At 40.0% G+C, this 21,453-nt stretch overlaps 1 protein-coding gene and 1 long non-coding RNA gene across 2 annotated transcripts; both read left to right on the forward strand.

The window, feature by feature from the left end:
- Positions 1-17,097: 17,097 nt before the first annotated feature.
- On the forward strand, positions 17,098-20,827 carry LOC118730248 (lysozyme C). The gene is made up of 4 exons (XM_036458055.2): positions 17,098-17,286; positions 18,197-18,361; positions 19,675-19,753; positions 20,299-20,827. Exons 1-4 carry the CDS (start codon positions 17,151-17,153, stop codon positions 20,363-20,365), a joined length of 447 nt encoding a protein of 148 aa, XP_036313948.1. The 5' UTR covers positions 17,098-17,150; the 3' UTR covers positions 20,366-20,827.
- Positions 18,672-19,265, forward strand: LOC118730249. The gene is made up of 2 exons (XR_004991411.1): positions 18,672-18,720; positions 18,935-19,265. It is a non-coding gene; the product is annotated as an uncharacterized LOC118730249 (long non-coding RNA).
- Positions 20,828-21,453: the final 626 nt, after the last annotated feature.

Raw genomic sequence — 21,453 nt, forward strand, 5'->3', positions numbered from 1 at the left:
CATCGTCAGGAAACCGCTCAGTGGAGCCAAGACCCTTCACAAAATCCCACAGTTTTAATGCAGAGCCCGAAAAAACCCTCAAAGTTTTCCAACTTCAAAGCCCGGGTTTTATTTTTTTTTTCTTTTTATTTTTTTTTTAAATATATTTTATTGATTTTGTACAGAGAGGAAGGGAGAGAGATAGAGAGCTAGAAACATCGATGAGAGAGTCATCAATCAGCCGCCTCTTGCACACCCCCTACTGAGGATATGCCCGCAACCAAGGTACATGCCCTTGACCGGAATTGAACCCGGGACCTTTCAGTCCCCAAGCCGACGCTCTATCCATTGAGCCAAACCGGTCTTGGCCAAAGCCCAGGTTTTAAAAAATATAACCTGACCTTGAGTCCCTTGACCTTCTCAGTCTTCACTCTGGAAGGATTGCTCTCAGTTATAATTCATTCGGGCTCCTGCAATGGATGGAATTGTGTCTCCCCCAAACCCACATGTTGGAGTCAGTGTGACTGTGTTTGGAGATTGGGCCTTAAAGGAGGTGGTAGAAATTAACTGAGATCCTAAGGGTGCCATCCCCATCCAGTAAAACGGGTTTCCTCTCCAGAAGCGCCTTGTTTCTATAAAATGCCAAAATGGTTTTTTAAAATATATTTTTATTGATTTCAGAGAGAAAGGGAGAGGGAGAGAAAGAAAGAAACATCAATGGTGAGAATAATTGATTGGCTGCCTCCTGCATGGCCCCCTCTGGGGATCTAGTCTGCAACTGAGCATGTACCAACGACCGGAATTGAACCCGGAGCCCTTCAGTCTGTAGGCTGACGCTCTATCCACTAAGGCAAATCGACTAGGATCCAAAATGGTTTTTGAGAGCATTCAATTTGGGCCTTTATCCTAGGCCAGTGGTCAGCAAACTGCTTCTCGCGAGCCACATGCGGCTCTTTGGCCCCTCTAGTGTGGCTCTTCCACAAAATATCACATGTGGGCGCGCCCATACAGTGTGACTAAAACTTCGTGGCCCATGCGCAGAAGTCAGTTTTCGGGTCTCAAAAGAAATTTCAATCATTGTTCTGTTGATATTTGGCTCTGTTGACTAATGAGTTTGCCGATCACTGCCCTAGGCTATCAATTGATGATTATGACTAGTGGTGTGTTAATACTCTTGGTACACAATAGTGAAATGGTGCCTTCTAGTGAATTGCCAATTAAATGCTTTTAACCCCACTGCTACCCCCAAATTCACAAACTGAAATGAGTGATTCAGCAATATGTTCGACATTTATTGTTTACAGTTTTACACAGTAAGCTTTAGAATGTGGACCCTCTTGCTTCCAACTAGTAACCATTAGCTAAGGGAATTCGAGTAAGTCATTGAACCTCTGTGCCACGTTTTCCTCATCTGTGAAATGGGCATAGTGACAGTGCCTTCTTCTTAGGCTTGTGAAGATTTAAAGAGCAGTGAGCACACGTGCGAGTTACTTTTGGCACTGTGTGTGTCAGACACTGTGCCAGGTACTGACTGTCCCTGGATGAACAATAGAGCTTTCCAGGAGCTTAGTGGCTGGCTAGGAAAGTGTGAACTATTGCACAGCTTCTTGGATTCTAGCCATTCCAGGCAGCACATTTGGATACACAAAGAGAACTCAGAGCCCCTGATGGCTAAGAGATCACATCCCAGACACAAAGCACCAAGTGTGATGGTCTGATGAGGTGAGATCAGTGACTGTCCTTTAGACCCAGAGGTGCTATTTTGACAACGGTGCTGCCCATAGCTGTTAGGGCTTTAAAAGATCACAAAAGCTGCTTGAGCAACTGTGGCAGACTGTGCTATTATTGTTCAGGAGAGTCATTGCCCCTCCCTGGGAGAGTATTGATGGCACGCTTGGCCAGGTGACTTACTTTAATCAATAAAATGGGAGCAGAGTGGCATTTGTCACCGCCAGGCAGAAGCTTTGAAAGTCAGTGTACAGTTCACTCTTTTCCCTGCCTCCGAGGAGATGGAAGCATGTCAAGGCGAAGCTCCCCGCAGCCTGGGTCTCTCTGAGACCACACTGAGCAGGGCGTCCTTTGCACATAGTGTGCACGGGTGACAGTAGTTCTTTACTGTTAAAGCCACTGCGGGTGTGGGGTCCTTTGTCTGGTTGCTGCAATGGCCAGCAAACCCTGCCGCACTGACCTTTCAACCTTAGGACATGATGCTGCCCCCACATTTTTTGTTTGTTTAATGTCTTTAGCGGCTCCATTGATGCTTCCAGTCTTGCTGATCCTTTGGAGGGAATGCAGAGCAGGAGAATGAGCATAGACCTGGAGCCAAACCCTGAGGTCAAGGTCTACCCCTCTCCCCACTACTATCTAACTGTGTGATCTCCATCAAATCAATTCATCAATCTGAGCCTTGGTTTTATTTATTTATTTTTGCAAAAATAGGAGCAATATCATATAATCTGCTCAATATTCCCCATGTTTGTTCTTATGAAGTTTAACACTAATGTAGAAAATAACTTAATTCTTGCCAAAACCGGTTTGGCTCAATGGATAGAGCGTCGGCTTGGGGACTGAAAGGTCCTGGGTTCGATTCCAGTCAAGGGCATATACCTTGGCTGCGGGCCTATCCCCAGTAGGGGGTGTGCAAGAGGCAGCTGATCAATGACTCTCTCTCATCGATGTTTCTAACTCTCTATCTCTCTCCCTTCCTCTTTGTACAAAATCAATAAAATATATTTTTTTTAAAAGAAAAGAAAAGAACTTAATTCTTAAGAACTCATAGGCAGGGCTGACCCTAAACCTGTGAAACTCTCAGTCCAAACCACCCGCTGAGTGACAGACATGACCACAAGAGTCAGCGCTCCTCACAATGTTGGTTTGTGTGGGGAGGTCAAGGTCTTTAGCTGGTATATCTGTACTTGTCCGTCCCACGGGCCATTCAGAAGGAAGAGACTTGACAACCTGTTTTGTTTTTTTTTAATTTTTCGATGGCCACATTTTCTTATGCCAAATAATATTAGTGTCTCAGGGACAAGAGCTTAGACCCAACCAGAGTTCACTAATTATCAGAGAAATGCAAATCAAAACAACAATGCGGTACCATCTCACACCTGTCAGAATGGCCAACATCAACAAATCAACAAACGACAAGTGTTGGCGAGGTTGTGGAGAAAAAGGAACCCTCGTGCACTGCTGGTGGGAATGCAGACTGGTGCAACCACTGTGGAGAACAGTATGGAACTTCCTCAAAAAACTGAAAATGGAACTCCCATTTGACCCAGTTATCCCACTTCTAGGAATATATCCCAAGAAGCTAGAAACATCAATCAGAAAGAATATATGCACCCCTATGTTCATAGCAGCACAATTTACAATAGCTAGGATTTGGAAACAGCCTACGTGCCCATCAGCAGATGATTGGATCCAAAAACTATGGTACATTTACACAATGGAATATTGTGCAGCCATAAAAAAGAAAAAATTCTCATCGTTTGCAGCAACCTGGATGGAACTGGAGAACATCATGCTGAGTGAAACAAGCCAGTCAATGAAAGAGAGACACCACATGACCTCACTTATTTATGGATGATAAAGAACATTATAAACTGAAGAACCAAAAGATAGATATAGAGACAGTAAAGCAACAAGCAGACTGTCAAATTACAGGGTTGGGGAGATCTGGGGGAGATAAAAGATCAACCGAAGAACTTGTATACATGCTTATAAGTACAACCGATGGACACAAAACTCTGGGGAGGGAGGGTATGTACAGGAGGGTGGGCATTGGTATATGTACAAAAATAATAATTTAATAATAAAAAAAAACCAAAAAACATTTTAATAAGTTTTTAATGATTTTAGAAAGAGATGAAGGGAGAGAGAGAGACATCAATCAGCGGCTTCCCACATGCTCGGACTGGTAATTTAACTGGTTGGCTCACAGGATAAAGCTCAACCAACTGAACTACATCAGCCAGGGACCAAGTATTGGTTTTTTTTTTTTTAATATATTTTATTGATTTTGTACAGAGAGGAAGGGAGAGAGATAGAGAGTTAGAAACATCGATGAGAGAGAGTCATCGATCAGCTGCCTCTTGCACACCCCCTACTGGGGATATGCCCGCAACAAAAGTACATGCCCTTGACCGGAATCGAACCCGGGACCCTTCAGTCCCCAAGCCGACGCTCTATCCATTGAGCCAAACGGGGTCTCAGCAAGTATTGGTATTTTTAAAAACTACTTTGCTGTGCCGAAACCGGCGTGGCTCAGTGGATAGAGTGTCGGCCTGCAGACTGAAAGGTCCCAGGTTTGATTCCAGTCAAGGGCATGTACCCTGGTTGCGGGCACATCCCCAGTAGGCGGTGTGCAAGAGGCAGCTGGTCGATGTTTCTCTCTCATCTATGTTTCGAACTATCCTTCTCTCCTCTCTTCTTCTCTGTAAAAAATCAATAAAATATATTTTTAAAAAAACAACAAAAAACTACTTTGCTGATTTTAATGCATAGAGTTTTAAAATGTTGACCTACATAATTATATTCCTCCTCTTCCCTTAACATTCAATCTTCTATAACTACATCTATTATATTTCAAAGCATTCATAAATATAATATCTACTAGGGGCCCAGTGCACAAGTTTGTGTATCTTGAAAGAAACTGTGGGCCACGAGGCTGCAGTAGGTACAGGAGTGGGTCTCAGTCCATCCTCTGCGCCCCAGCCCAACCCCTCCTTGCCACAGCCCCTGGTCCCCTTTCTGTGGCAGCTCCACTCCTGCCAACAGCCTCCCTCCTGCCAGCAGCCCCCCTCCTGATGCTGCTCCTCCCACGTGCTGATAGTGCTGGCCCAGCCCTGCTCACACACCTGCTGATATGCAGAGCAGAGTGATTGAGGCCGGCACCAGCAGCGGGTGTGAAGGGTGGCTGCTGCCCCAATTGCCCCTCAGGAGCAGGGGGAGGTGGAGAAGCCCTCAGGGGTGATCAGGGCCTGCAGCTGAGAGCAAGAGCCTGCTCCAGCGTCAGCTGTGGGTGTGAGCAAGACCAGCGCTGCCAACAGGTGTGTCGGGCACGACTGCAGCACATGAGAGCAAAGAATTATCAGTGTCTACCAGAGACTCGTCCCAATGACAGCTACTGGTGACCCACCTTGGTCTGGTGCCCCTACTCACCTGCTCCACCAACCTGCTGCGGCCAGCGCCCTCCATGTTCCACACACGCCCCCTGGTGGTCATCACATGTCATAGCGACCAGTTCAGTTTTTTAGTTGTTCCTCCTTTAGGTCTATTTGCAGATTAGCCTTTTTTTTTATATATAGGATTGAAGAGTAAAGATATATTTAGATGATGGGATTAGCAGCAATTGGTAAAAGTTTGGATATACTGGTGTTAAAAACTGATGCTTAAACCATTGGTGTCATTTATCAAGATAAGAAATACTGGAATCTATAGATTACTTTGGGCAGTATGGAGATTGTAATGATATGAATTCTTCCAATCCATGTACAGGGTATATTCACCATTTGTTGTATCTTCCTTTAATTCTTTTTTCAATGTGCTATAGTTTCCTGGGTACACATCTTTTACCTCCTTAATTAGGTTTATTCCAGGTATGCTATTTTTTGTTGCAATGGTGATCTTAGAGCATGATAAAAAGTGGAATGTAAGGGCATTAAGACCTAACTGTAAGTTCCCATTCTAGGAGTCTAGCTTTGAAGAAAAAAGGTTGGTAGCTATAGGAACATACACTCCCTAAAGGGCTGGTAGAGTCCGTTTTAAGTTTGAAGAGGCTCAAATATGTTCTAATGCAGAATGGAAAGCAACCAAAAGAAGGAAGAGATTAAGATTGAATCTGGAGAGAGGGGCTAGAAGAGTGTTCTTGAAAAGCCAGAGCTCTCAGGAGAGCAACTCCTTCCTCCTTGAAGAAAGGACATCCCTTTCTTTAGAAACACTGCGGAGTCCTAAGGAGAGCCAGAGATGGATGCGACAGCAGCATGTCTGATCCCGGAGTTCTAGCACAGTCTCGGCTTCATTTTCAGGAGTGGGAAGAGGAATAGAAAATAGCTTCATAAGAACAATAAGATGGTTGAAAATAGTCGTTGTGGAAAACTGGAGTGAGAACTGACCAGGGATCTAAAGTATAAGCACATGGCAGTTTGTAGGACCATTCTTGTGAAATGAGGGTGGGAAATAGAGAAGGATTGGCTAAGAGGAGCCTTAGCCATGCTGATGGGGAACCAAAGATCAAAGTTTGACTAGAGTTACTCGTTGGGAAGGAATGGCCTGGCTCCTGTGCCCCTAGTGTGCGCAGTCGGTGGCTGGGTGGTGAGATCAGTATAAACTCCATATGAAACTGGTGGATCTGCAGCTGGAGAGATCTGAGCAGCGCACCTTCAAGGTTGCCACACCCCCAGATAAATGCCCCTAACTTCTGGCTCTTACTGGTTTCTCTTCTGTGCCCACAAGGCTGACTTTACATATTTCAGTCTATTGTCAAGAAACAATATAATTGAGCCTAGATAGGTTTGTCTCAGTGGATAGAGGGTCCCTATGGCTCAGTGGATAAAGGGTCCCAGGTTCGATTCCAGTTAAGAGCATGTACATTGGTTGTGGGCACATCCCCAGTAGGGTGTGTGCAGGAGGCAGCTGATTGATACTTCTCTCTCATTGATGTTTCTCTATCCCTCTCCCTTCCTCTTTGTAAAAAATCAATAAAATATATTTTTTTAAAAAGAAAGACAATGTAATTGAGTTATATTCTTGTTAAGTTATGCATAGATTCTTCTCCTGTCCCCCAATGATAAATCTTGTCACCTTAATTAGGCTTTTATGTGTTCCCAAACTCCTATTCCAACATTCACAGACAGTTTCACAAGTGGCTAATCATATTCATTGTTTATAGATTTCAAAAATTTAACAAATTTATTTTTGGAGCACTGTATTATTCTCCAATCACTGTCGACATCCACTTCCAAAATTAGTATGTTTTGTTTTCTTACTTGTGTGCAAGCTGGAATAAATAACTATGTTTTTCATTTTATAGCCTCAAAGTCGAGCATGTTGAAAGAATAATCCTCTCTCTCTAAGTTTCCATTAACACACCTCAGTATGGATCTATCTTCACCACTCCACTGAACAGTCTTATAATTGTCCCAATGACATAAATGACCAATCTTGGTCTCCACTCAAAGCTACAAAGTTTCAATTATAGAAGATAAATGAATCACCTGAGGATATTTTCCCATTGATTTTTAGAGAGAGTAGAAACGAGGGGGCAGGGGAGAGACACACAGAGAGAAACACCTATGTGAGAGATATTCATTGGTTGGTTGCTTCCCACACATGCCCTGAGCCTGCAACCAAGGTATGTGCCCTTGAGCTGAATTGAACTTGGGACCCTTCAGTTCGCTGGCTGATGCTCTATCCACTGAGCTGAACCAGCTTGGGTGGAAGCACAATTTCTATTGAATTCTGCCAGCATAGATTTTTAAAATTGCACAGCATCCTCAGATGACCATTTTTAAAAATATTTTATTGATTTTTTACAGAAAGGAAGGGAGAGAGATAGAGAGCTAGAAACATTGATGAGAGAGAAACATCGACCAGCTGCCTCTTGCACACCCCCTACCGGGGATATGCCTGCAACCAATGTACATGCCCTAGACCGGAATCGAACCTGGGACCTTTCAGTCCGCAGACCGATGCTCTACCACTGAGCCAAACCGGTTTTGGCTCAGATGACCATTTTTAAAGGTAACATGTAGATCGAAATATATGTTTGTATAGTGTAGGGGAGGAAAAACCCTTATGTTTAAAAAATTTTTTTTTTTAATATTCCAGTAATGGATTAGACAAAAGTCATTAAAAAGTTATAAAAAATTCATCAGTTCATGTAATCCCATATAATTAATTCTTATTCTGCTTGATTTGGGGTTAGCAGTTTCAAGCATTTTCACAAAACATCAGAGTAAAATAAAAATTATCTGTGGTTGACAAAAGACTTAAAATGGTGTGGTTAGAAGTCTGATGAAACTTCTAAAATTTCTAGAAATTTTACATAATTTCTGAACACTTATATTAATAGCATATACCCATAAAATATAATTAAAGGAACTGTTAATATCGTTTTCATTTGACATGCTTCCCATGTAATTTAACATGTCAAATAAACCTGATTAGTTTAATATTTCTCTCTTTATAAGGACAGGGAACAAGTCTTTGAGATTTCCCAGAGGCCATTTGGGAAATCTCAAAGTCAGTTTAAGGTCAAGAATAACTTTCATTAGAATTTGATTTTGGGAAGCTGTGAAAAAACATTGAAAGGTTTGAGCACTGATTAAACAGGATCATAGGTTAGTGTGAAACAATACTTGAGTTATTTATTCAACCGAAGTGACAAAAGATTTCAAATACACAATCGCCTTTCGGCTATGAACAAGTGTAATGTCCAAGGCAAATACAGGAAGGAACACACCAGGAAAAAACCTAATCTCTTTGAACGTTGAAAAGATTCGGTTTTCTGTAAGTAATCAAAGACCTGAAAAAGGAAGGACACAAAGTACAGGTGATTATCCTGAAAGAATTCAGGCACAGAATCCTTGTTTCCCAGGCAAGTTAGTTAACGGGTAAAGATAAATCTTTTTTAAAATTTTATTTTATTTATTTTAATTTTCCATCACCATTTATCCCCTCTATACCCTCTTCCACCTCCAGCACAGCCCTCCCCACCCAATTACCACACTGTTGTCCAGAGAAATCTTTTATTTTAATAGAGAGAGAAAATTAAATCCTAGTTTTGCACAGGCACACTATCATTATTAAAGCTTATCTAAAAAACCCTTTAATAAATTAACTCAGTTTTCACCAGCTTGACCACACAAGATAAGAATTCCTCCTTTTTTCCCTTCCTTTTTCTTTCTCTCTCTCTTTTCCTCACTTCCTATACCTATTTAGGTTTTATCCTTTATCCTCTTTTTTTTTTTTCCTAGTCTTAAATAACCTTTAAATAACCTCTAAATTAGGACAAAATGACTCTTCTTCTTCTTTTTGTATTTTTATTTATTTATTTATTTATTTTTAATAAATCTTTATTGTTGAAAGTATTATATATGTCCCTTATTTTCACATTACCCTCAACTACCCCCTCTTACCCCAATCCTTTACCACCCTATTGTCTATATCTGTGGGTTATGCATATCATATTCATATATGCTTAATGTATCTTCAGCCCAGCCAGTGTTGCTCAGTGGTTGAGCATTGACTTATGAACCAGGAGGTCACGATTTGATTTTGGTCAGGGCACATGCTCCTGTTGCAGGTTTGATCCCCAGTGTGGGGCACATAGGAAGCAGCCAATATTTCTCTCTCATCACTAATATTTCTATCTCTCTCCCTCTTCTTCATCTCTGAAATCAATAAAAATATTTTTTTACAAAATGCATCCTCATACTTCAAACCTTTTGCTGCCAAAAATAAATCTTAGTTTCCTTGCAAAAATTAAAGAAACAGAGAACTTAAAAAGTTAAACATGTGGCTTTTTTTCCTGCCATGTTAACATATATTAAGCAAATCATTTTTTTAAATATATTTTATTGATTTTTTACAGAGAGGAGGAGAGAGGGATAGAGAGCTAGAAACGTCGATGAGAGAGAAACATCGACCAGCTGCCCCCTGCACAGCCCCCACCGGGGATGTGCCCGCAACCAATGTACATGCCCTTGACCGGAATCGAACCCGGGACCTTTCAGTCCGCAGACCGACGCTCTACCACTGAGCCAAACCGGTTTTGGCTAAGCAAATCATTTTTATTGTATGTTTTGTTCTTAGGTTGAAGTTACAATTTTATAATCTCAAATATATAGCAGGGATAAGCTTATTTGACTAGCCTTAAAAATTATAAATGCTTATATTTTCTCTAATACAATTAAAAAGAACTCTTCTACAAGATAGTTTTTTAGAAATAATATCTGGAGGAAGAAAAATATTACATAAGTAACATACCTACAAGCACAGACAGATGCAAACAGAGACCTCAGAGCTTTTATTTTAAAAGCCACAATAATCCAGATCCAATAATACAAAACTCAACTAGCTTGTAAATGAATGGTTGGACCTAAGTGGTGCTTTTGGCAGATGGAACAAGTAAAGTTTACCTGCTCAGATGACCAAAAGTCTTTACCAATAGTTGTGGAGAAGACTTGGAACGTTTTTATTTGTCTTTAATAGTTAATCTTATGGAGTCTGTGGACTAAAATTTTGGTCAAGGGAGCCTATGGGAATATAAAGTAGCAGTTTGTTTTTTTAAACGCCCCTCCACCTCCTATCTTGGGGGTTGCTTTAACCAGCACTTATCTATTAGGATGCTTACATTTTAAAGACATGAAAAGACTAATATTTCCACAGGACTGAGAAAGGAAGTAGGCTTTATCTAAGAAGAACTAAGGGACGTAGTTGCCTGTTACCAGAAATCTAGGGTACTAACTATTTAAGATGCTTTTCTTTTTTTTTAAAGAGTAGGTGGTTTATTTTATTTATTTATTTATTTATTTATTTATTTATTTATTTATTTTTATTGATTTTATACAGAGAGGAAGGGAGAGAGATAGAGTTAGAAACATCGATGAGAGAGATTCATCGATCAGCTGCCTCTTGCACACCCCCTACTGGGGATATGCCCGCAACCAAGGTACATGCCCTTGACTGGAATCGAACCCGGGATCCTTCAGTCCCCAAGCCGACGCTCTATCCATTGAGCCAAACCGGTCCCGGCTAGGTGCTTTTCTTTTTTAAAGTGTGAGTTCAATGAATTTTTTTAAGTGAAGGCCCATAATACAGGTGTCTCCCCAAAATGTATATACACTGTGAATAATATAAGGGCAGAATACATTTTATTTTCAAAATGTAATAGGATATGCAGCTATCAGTTATTAAAGTGTGCATACATTTTTTATTGTTGTTGTTAATCCTCACCCGAGGATATTTTCCCATAGATTTTTAGAGAGAGTGGACAGGAGCAGGAGAGACACAGTGACAGAAACATCGATGTGAGAGAGACAATTTATTGGTTGCCTCCTGCACACCATCGACCAGGGCTAGGACTTAGCATGATATTCTCAAGATCAATCCATGTTGTTGCCAATGGCAGTATTTCATCTTTTCTTACCACTGAATACTTTTCCATTGTGTGTATTTACCACATTCTTATCCAAGCATCTACTGAAGGATACTTCGTCTCTGTGTCTTGGCCACCGTGAATAATCCTATAATGGATATAAGAATGCATATTTCTTTGTGAATAAGTGTTTTCATAATTCTTGTGTAGATACCCAGAAGAGGGGTTGTTGGGTTATATGTAACTCTATTAATTTTTTTTGAGAAAACTCCATACCTGTTTCCATAGTGGCTGTACAGTGTACATTCCTACCAGCAGTGGAGAGTCTTTTTTTCGCCACAGCCTCTCAACACTTACTACTAGTCTTGTTGATAGCAGCTATTCTAACAGGTGTGAAGTGGTATCCATTGTAGTTTTGATTTGCATTTCACTAATAGTCAGTGAAGTTGAATATCTTTTCATATAGCTATTGGCCATTTGTATGTCTTCTTGAGAGAGGTGTCTGTTCAGGTCCTCTGCCTGTTTTTTACTTCTATTGTTGGTTTGTTTGTTTGGTGTTGAGTTGTATGAGTTCTTTACATGTTTTGTATATTAAATTTCAACCCCTTGTCAGAGCTGTAGTTTGCAAATATCTTCTCCCATTCAGGTCCACACCTCCTCCCCAAACACCCCCCCCCCCCCCCCCACACACACACTTTCTAAGACATTCTTTTATATCTATCTTTTTTAAAATAAATTTTTATTGTTCATATTATTACAAATGTTCCTCCCCCTCCATTGCTCTCCTCCACCAGGTTCCCACCCCACCCTCTGCCCTTTCCCCACCCCCCATTGTCCTCATCCATAGGTGCACAGTTTATGTTCAGTCTCTTCCCACATCCCGCCTCTCCTCATTTCCCCAAGAATCGTCAGTTCACTCCCCTTCCATACCTCTGATTCTATTATATTTAACAGTTAATATTGTTCATCAGATTTTTTTTTACTTTCCTTGCTTTTTAGATTCACTTGTTGATAGTTACATATTTGTTGTTCATAATTTTTATCTTTATTTACTTTCTCTTCTGAAAGAACCCCCTTCAGCAATTCATATAATTCTGGTTTGGTGTTGATGAACTCCTTTAGCTTTTTTTTATTAGTGAAGCTCTTTATCTGACCTTCGATTCTGAGTAATAGCTTTGCTGGATAGATTATCTTTGGCTGTAGGTTCTTACTATTCATCACCTTGAATATTTCTTGCCATTCCCATCTGGCCTGCATGGTTTCTGTTGAGAAATCAGCTGAAAATCGTATAGGTGCTCTTGCTGCTTTTAATATTCTCTCTTTGTCTTTTGCTCTTGGAATTTTAATTATGATTTGTCTTGGTGTGTTCCTCTTTGGATTCCTTTTGTTTGGAGTTCTGTGTGCTTCCTGGACTTGTAAGTCTAATTCTTTCACCAAGTGGGGGAAGTTTTCTGTCACTATTTCTTTCAGTATGTTTTCATATCTTGCTCTCTCTCATCTTCTGGAACTCCCATAATTCTGATATTGGTTCACCTGAAGTTGTCCCAGAGGTTTCTTACATTATCTTCAATTTTCTGGATTCTCTTGCCTTCTGTGGAGGAGTGTTTTCTGGCTCTTTATGTTCCAAATCTTTGACTTAATTCTTGCGATCTTCCATTCTGTTTTTAGGACTCTGTATAATATTTTTTATTTCAGACAATGTATTCTTTATTTCTTGTTGATCCCTTATCATTTCTTGTTGATCCCTTATCATTTCTTGTTGATTCCTTATTAACTCTAGTTGATCTCTTTTCATATCCTCATAGGTCTTGTCGATCTTTTCTAGGAAATTCTTGAAAAACCTTATAAGAGTAGATTTGAACTCTACATCCAGTAGCTTTTTGTCCTCCATTTCTTTCGTTTGTGATCTATTTCGTTGTCGCATTTCGCAGCTACAGATGGGGTGGAGTTTCAGGGTGGAGCCTACAGCCTTGGCTGTCAGCCCTGCCCTATGCGGTTCCTGGGTCTCAATATTCCCCAGGGTCCTTCAGTACTTGTTGCAAGCGCTTCTGAGAGAAAGGTGCCCTCCATTTTCGCCTGCTACCAAACAGTCTAGGCTCTCCCCCCATGAGCCTGGAACTGGGGTTCAGTTCAGTTGGTAGTGGGATTGGAGGTGGCATTCAGAGCAGTCTGGAGCCCCTGTCTCCTTCCCACCAGGGCAATCCCGTGGCACAGCCAACTGTCCCTTCTCTGCGCGCAATGTGCGTGCCTCTGGGACTTCCTTTCGCCGCTCCCCCGGGGTTCCGCCTTACAGCCCAGCTCCCTCTGTTTGAGCCTGGGTCCCCCGGGTCTGGCCTAGAATTGGGGTTCAGAGCAGTCAGAACTGGGGCCCAACAGTCAGAGCTTTTATCTCTTTCCTGCTAGGGAACGCCAGCCAGGCACTCAACCACCCCTCCTCTCCGGCTCCGTCCTCTTCGCTCGTGTGCCATGTGTCTCCGTACCTTAGGCTTTTATAGCTCCTCTGCTCTTCCTTCTGGTTTTCTCCTTGCTTCTCATTGTAGAATTTCCAGTCAGTCGGCTTTCCTGTAGTTCTGGGTAATGTCCATTTTATATTTTAGTTGTATTTTATTGAAATTGTTGTGTGCTGCTGCAGCTAGGTGTTTACCTGGGCAGCCATCTTGGATCTGTCCTCTTTTATATCTATCTTGATCCGTCCGAGTGACGGACTAGGAGCGATGAAAATCCTTTAGGGGGGAGAGATCAAAAGCGCAGAGAACAAGTGAGATCGAGAGACAGGACAGTAGCAGAGCATGGTACCTTGTGTGGTCCCGTGCCGTCAGGTAGATTCTCTTTGGAGGATTTCATCGGCGTGATGAAGGGCCGTTCTTGCTTGCGTTCTGGCTTCTCTTTCTTTCTTTCTTTCTTTCTTTCTTTCTTTCTTTCTTCTTTCTTTCTCTCCGTCCCTCACTTCCTTCTCCTCCTCCTCGTCCTGTCCTCGTCCTCCTCTTTCTTCTTCTTCTTCTTCTTCTTCTTCTTCTTCTTCTTCTTCTTCTTCTTCTTCTTCTCCTCCTCCTCCTCCTCCTCCTCCTCCTCCTCCCTCCTCCTCTCTCTCTCTCTCTCTCCTCTCTCTCTCTCTCTCTCTCTCTCTCTCTCTCTCTCTGTCTCTTCCAATAGAACATTTGTTTAGGATAAGAGCTCTCTTGAAAATTCTTTTAGATTTGAAAGGCCAGATCTTCAAAGATGTACCTATTTCAATTGTGACTACATACCAATAAGCCTTTTATGGCTTATTCATAGACACAAGATCTGTCTCCAAAAAGTGTACAAAAGATGCAGATTTCTCAAGATGCAGAGCCACTCCAAAGATAGCCCAAGAAAGCAAAGACTTCATTGTCACAGGTAGTAAAGACATTTCTATCTCCCACAAAGTGAGACACCTTAAAACACAGACCCATTCATTCGTGTTACTGGAAAGAAGATACTGGATTGGGAATTTTTCCAGCATAAACAAGGCCACAAAAGTAGACATCACAATGGTTCTTTATATACTTGGACTCTTTATTAAGATCAACTCTCCAGCTTGGCTGACATGGCTCAGTGGTTGAGTTTCGACATATGAATCAGAAGGTCATGGTTTGATTCCCTGTCAGGGCACATGCCCAAGTTGCGGGTTCTGTTCCCAGTGAGAAGCATGCAGAAGACAGCTGATCAATGATTCTCCCTCATCATTGATGTTTCTCTCTTTCCCTTTTTCTTCCTCCCTGAAAAATAAATAAATAAAAATTAAAAATATATATATATATACATATATATGTATATATATACATATATGTATGTATGCATATATTATATATGCATACATACATTTATATTTTTTTATATATATATATTTTTTTAAAAAAAATTTTTTTAAAGGACATACTCTCCAGAAAGCTGGCACATTTAGACAAAGATAATGCTGCTTTTCAAGTCTTAGGTTCCTAGACAGCTGGCTAGCTGGCTGCCTGATGCAAGCTTGACAATGAATGCTTCTCCCCATCAGAAAGTGGCAGAAACCAGAGAGTATTCTCACTGGTTACAAACCCAAGTTTTCAGTACATAAAATAAGACAAATGGAGATGCTCATCTTATGATTTTCATGTTTATTAAAAATGACACAAAAGACAGAGACAAAAGAAAACCTGTTTCTGGCAAGCTAAGAATCAGTAACTTATGAATGCCCCAAAGCAAATTTATAAGAGTCATAATTCAAGATCTATTTTTAAAAATGGTTTTCTCTTGCCATTATAAATTTGGAAAGGAAGACACAAGGAAAAAACTCCTCTTTTGACTGTAGTCCGATATGTGACATTGACATGGTAAGAATTCTCACCTTCTGATGTCTGTTGTCACTTATCCCATATCTCAACTGCAGTCCCTGGGAAGCACAGACTATCCCAGTCTTTTTTTTTTTAAATATATTTTATTGATTTTGTAAAGAGAGAAAGGGAGAGAGATAGAGAGTTAGAAACATCAATGAGAGATAGACATGGATCAGCTGCCTCTTGCACACCCCCGACTGGGGATATGCCAGCAACCAAGGTACATGCCCTTGATCGGAATCGAACCCGGGACCTTTCAGTCCCCAAGCCGACGCTCTATCCATTGAGCCAAACGGGTCTTTTGATGTCCCATCCTCATTGTCAGAAACTGTACAGGAGGAAAAAAATCCCATCCCTTCCACCCTTTTAGGGTTTCAGTTGGAACTTTGTAACAAAAGACAGATTAACAAGAAAAAATAAACATGTTTATGAACATGCACATCTCATATATGCTTGGGGAGAAATGCAGGTTTGAGTAACTCCAAGAGGTGGCTAGCACTTGGGTTTTTATAGCATCTTCACCAAGAACAATACATTTTTAGAGAAATGACAAGACAGGAAAAGAGCCTTAGTCTTCCAAGGGCAGTGAACCGAGGGAAGCTAAATATATGGGGAACTAACAGAAGATAACAGCCAGTCAGTCAAGTTTGTTATGTGCTGCCTCAGGGCTGACACGCATCTATTGTTGTAAGCTATTGAGTTCTGTACAATTTCCTGTTCTCCTTCAGGTACATAGTATAGAGAGCTTTTTGTGGGTCTGTTTCTTCATAATTGCCTTCAGCTCAAAATAATCTTTCTGGCAAAGGGGCAGGTTTCAAAGCAGTATATTCTGCTATTCTGTAGATTTCATTATAAAATCGCCCAACTTTATAATGCCCTTATGTTTTAACATGGAAATCTGAGGTAAGGCATTGTTGATAAGGGTTAGGGATGTTATTCACATAAGGCTTATTTATTTAAAAAATCATAGTAGTAAAAAACATTAAAGTAGACTGGCTGGTGTGGCTTGGTGGTTGAGCATTGATCTATGAAGTCATGGTTCGATTCCTGGTCAGGGCACATGCCTGGTGTAAGGGCTCGATCCTGTGAGGTGTGCAGGAAGCAGCTGATCAGTGATTCTCTCTCATAATTGATGTCTCTATTTCTCTCTCTCTCTCTCTGAAATCAATAAAAAATATTTTTTAAAAATTTTACAAAAACATTAAAGTAGAAATCTGGCTGGGTAACATCATGTTGGTGCTATATACCTATTAAAACGACAGACAAGGTGTCACCTTCTTTTATGCAGAGTACATATAATAATTTTATGTTGAAAAAGATGAAAACACCATGTGAATACATACAAAACAATTTAATGAAATGAACATTAATGAAGAATCAGAGCTCATTTTCAGTTTGTATAAAGTGTTCATTTGTGTTGTTTTGGGGGGTTTTTTTTTTTTCTTTAGAGTTGCTCAAATTCATAAAAATAGAAGAAAGTTCCTGTTTTGAAAACAGTGCTAATACCAATTCTTTCTGAGCCAGGTCTTTAATAAACAATGTCATTTCATCAATTTCCTGTGGATTAATTCTTTTAACCTTTAGAAGTCACTGAACCAAAAAATTGTTCCCGTTTTCCACATATCTCGAGGGGTAGAGCCTTCACACCACCAGGAGGAGAAGGAAGTGAAAAGGGGTTAAATACTGGGGCCAGCCTACCCTGGCCAGCTGAGCAGTCTGGCTTCACAGTCAACATGAAGGCTCTCCTGACTCTGGGGCTTCTCCTCCTCTCTGTGGCCGTCCAGGCCAAGGTCTATGAGAGGTGTGAGCTGGCCAGAACCTTGAAAAGACTTGGACTGGATGGCTACAAAGGAGTGAGCCTGGCAAACTGTAAGTTAACTCTCCATACTTCCACATAGCCAGCCAGGTGTGCAACAGATACTAATGGAGGATGAATAATGAGAAGTGGGATTTGCGTGAACGGGCTTCTTTAAAAAAGTTAGTTGAGGATTTGTATACTTAAAATGGTTTTAAATATATATCAACTTGTTTCTTTAGAACCAGAAATGCCAGATGAAGAGATGAGGGCACGGAGTGCAAAATTCTGCACCATTCTAAATAAACTGCCACCCATTGTACTCTTTGAGTGCTACCAAGCCTGCCATTTGCCTCAGACTCAGGGGACATGCAGGCTGACTGTACATTTGCGCACCAGAGCAATCTCTGCCAGGTGTTTGGTACTTGACTCCAGCTATTTCCCATGTGGAACTTGGGCTCTGTGAGCCTAGAATAATGCAGCGTTTTTCTCTTTCTTAATGCCCCTACATGACATGAAGCAAAGTTTTGTTTATTCAATTATGTTGAAATCTCAATACAGGGATAAGTAGGAAGCTATTTCCCCCTCAATCACTGTTTATGTCAGGATCCCTGAAATGCAGCATGAAATGCCATTTCATTATTCTTGCTTGTTCTAGTTGATTAACTGTTTTCATTTTTTTCTATGCAACCCAAGATGTACCTGTAAAAAGTTACTTTGTATTTTAGCCCCTTTGTGTCAATGTTATCACTGTATGTTTAGGTTGAATTCAAACACTTCCCCTTAATAACTATTTTTGAATGCATGAGTGAATAGTTTGATGGGTATATGGATGGACTATGAAACAGTCTTTCCTGTCCTATATCTTTATACTTATAAAGTAAGTCATTAGTGAAATAAAATTAGCTATATAGAACTGATTATGGTATGCAGTATAAGTCATATGGTGTTGCTATTTATTACTAAAAGCATGTTCTTTTTCAGGGATGTGTTTAGCCAAATGGGAAAGTGATTACAACACACGAGCTACAAACTATAATCCTGGAAGCAAAAGCACTGATTATGGGATATTTCAGATCAATAGCCGCTACTGGTGTAATGATGGCAAAACTCCAAAATCAGTTAACGCCTGTGGCATATCCTGCAGCGGTAAGAGAAAGTAATGTTTAAGTGATGGCACAGGACCCAGCTGGCTATGCTTACAAGAATAGAGATTCAACACAAATGAAAAGGTTTTCAAAGATGCAACAGGAACCTAGAAAAACTCCATCTCACCCTGGCTGGGTGGCTCAGGTGGTTGGAGCATCATCCCATACAACAAAAGGTTTCAGGTTCGAGTCCTCGACAGGGCACATACCTAGGTTGTGGGTTCAATCCCTAGTTGGGGTGTGTATGGGAGGCAACCAATTAATGTTTCTCTCTTTCTCTCTCCTTCTTTCTCTAAAATTAACAAAAAACAAACAAACAAACAAAACACATATCCTCAAGTGAGGATTAAAAAAAAAGAGGTTGCCCTGACTGGTTTGGCTCAGGTTCAATTCCAGTCAAGGGCATGTACCTTGGTTGTGGGCACATCCCCAGTAGAGGGTGTGCAGGAGGCAGTTGATCCAAGTTTCTCTCTCATCCATGTTTCTAACTCTCTATCCCTCTCTTTTCCTCTTTGTAAAAAATCAATAAATATATATATTTATTTTTATGATTTTATTTTTTTTTAAGTCAGAGGTCACTCTGACTTTTTAAAAAAATAAAATCATAAAAATGAAAATATTGGAGAAGTATTATAAAATTGATATCATTAAATTTCTAAATGTTAAAATTCTAATAGAAAAGATTATTCTTAGAATATTCTTTTGTATCCAGTTAATTTATTTTAAAAATATTTTGTATTATATAATAATCTGTGGTCACTGAATAAAAATTCTTACTATCAAGAGATTTATGACTACTAGTAACTTTTGATATATTGTTCTAGATAAAATATATATCAATCATATATGTGAATATAAAGCTATGTCATGTACAAATATACCTACACACAAACATGTACATAATGTGTGGTGTTTTTTATGGTTTTCATTATTATACTGACTTTGGAGAGAGAGAAGGGAGAGGAAGAAACATCAATGTGAGAAATATGGATTGGCTGCCTCCTGCACTCTCCCTCCTGGGGATTAAGCCCACAATCTGGGCATGTATCCTGACCAGGAATCCAACCATGATCTCCTGGTTCATGGGTTGATGCTTAACCACTGAGCCACACCGGCCAGGCACATGTGTTTTAACAAAAATGAAATTATACTATTATACTGCTTTACAATTTGTTCTTTATCACATAAAATTATTTATATATTAACAAATACCAGCCTTTATTATTTTAGCCTAAGAGAATAAAATGGGTAAACCTAAACTTAAAATGAAATGTCTGTGAAAGTTGTCTTCATTCTTCACCACCTGTTTTTCAGTTTTGCTTCAAGATGACATCACTCAAGCTGTAACCTGTGCAAAGAGGGTTGTCAGGGATCCACAAGGCATCAGAGCATGGTATGTGTAAGCGTTAAAAGGGAGAGCTTTTTTGCCCTGTGTTAGGAGAGAGGTGAGAGAAGATTTTCAAGGATGCTACTGAGAACTGAAAGTAGTAGCTTTAGACATATGCTAAAGAAAGTATCTCTTAGAAGCAATCTATTTCAAGGGATTCAGAATATTTTTCTCTTACTCCTCCATTAATTTGGGGGATTTATAGAATTTTTAAGATTCTCCACACTCTACCAGTTCCTTGTGCTGTTTTGAAATGTTTGGAATGAGGTAAATGTAGAATGCACTTTGCAGTAACTGTTAGGGAATGCAAGTGTCTCTCGTGGTCAGCATGCTATGCTGTAGCCAAGTCTTTGGGGAGAAGTGAAGTATTTGGTGTACATATGTCCATTTAATAAGTAGAAATGGTCATAAGCTATTAAATACCTGGATCTAATAGCCTGTATTTCATATAGTGTTAAAATAGTTTGTCCTCACAAAGGATTTGATGTTCATCTATCACAATGAAGATGTACTTTAACCTTATCGCCATTTTTTTACACCTTTCCCTACAGGGTGGCCTGGAAAACTCACTGTCAAAACAAAGATCTCACTAAGTATGTCCAGGGCTGTGGAGTGTAACTGGACAGCTTTCCTTCTTCAGCTCCTCTTGTCTCCTTTTCATATCAAGGGAGTAGTAGTTGAGTAAAAGTTCACACTTCTTTCAAATAAACAATGATTTTACAGAAGCAGGAGCAAATATGGTCTTTCTTCTAAGAGGCTAATGTTGTCTAACGTGTTAATTATTGGGTAGTAAGTCTACAACATGTTTCAGTGTGCTGATGGAGCTAAGGCTGGTGAAAATTTACCTAAAATTTTATTACCAAATACATCTCCAGGACCTTCAGTTCTTAATCAATGACTTCATCTTGAATGACACCAGTATTTCTCAATATTTGATAAATATGTAACAATAGACTATCTTAAAACACATTAATATTGGGCAAAATCTTAGCTGAGTAGGCATTTGATGTGTTCATTTGTTCATTCGTCTCCCAAACAGTAAAAGATAACCATTCTTTGTTGGGCAATATCAAATTGACAGAGGAACAGAATGCCAAATAGCTGAAAATGGACACAGCTTGCATTAAGAATATTATTTTTATTAAGAGTGATTTTTGGTTTAAATGCTTTCTTAGAAATGTTACAACTTTAAAATGAACTCACAATTTATATATCAATCTACTTTAGCCCTTTAAAAAACTTTTTTAAGGTGCCCGGCTAGCTCAGTCGATAGAGCATGAGACTCTTAAAAAACTTTTTTATGTTTCTTGCTAATCATAAAGGTATATATTAAGAAGGGTTAGATTAGCTGTTGCTGTTTCTTAATTTTATAAGCTTAGATTCATGCATAATGACTAAAGCTGGAGGCAGATGAGCTTGAAAGTATTGAAATAATTGCTAATTAACCACCAGTGTGAACTTATCATGTTACAAAAAAAAAATAAACATTTTTCACTAAAGCACTCATACCTTGTCTTTCTCAGTGTGAAAAAATATGACTTAGCTCTCTTAATATATCTCACCTGTACCCAAACAGGTTATATTGCTGGGGAAAAAAGCAACAACCCTCAGGCATGCTGACAAATCTAACTGTAAATTCATAACCACACCTGCCAGTGTTTCTCAGTGATTGAGCGTCGACCCATGAACCAGGAGGTCAGGGTTCA

Source organism: Pipistrellus kuhlii, unplaced genomic scaffold, assembly GCF_014108245.1.
Source record: "Pipistrellus kuhlii isolate mPipKuh1 unplaced genomic scaffold, mPipKuh1.p scaffold_m20_p_3, whole genome shotgun sequence".
In the NCBI taxonomy this organism is placed as follows: Eukaryota; Metazoa; Chordata; class Mammalia; order Chiroptera; family Vespertilionidae; genus Pipistrellus; species Pipistrellus kuhlii.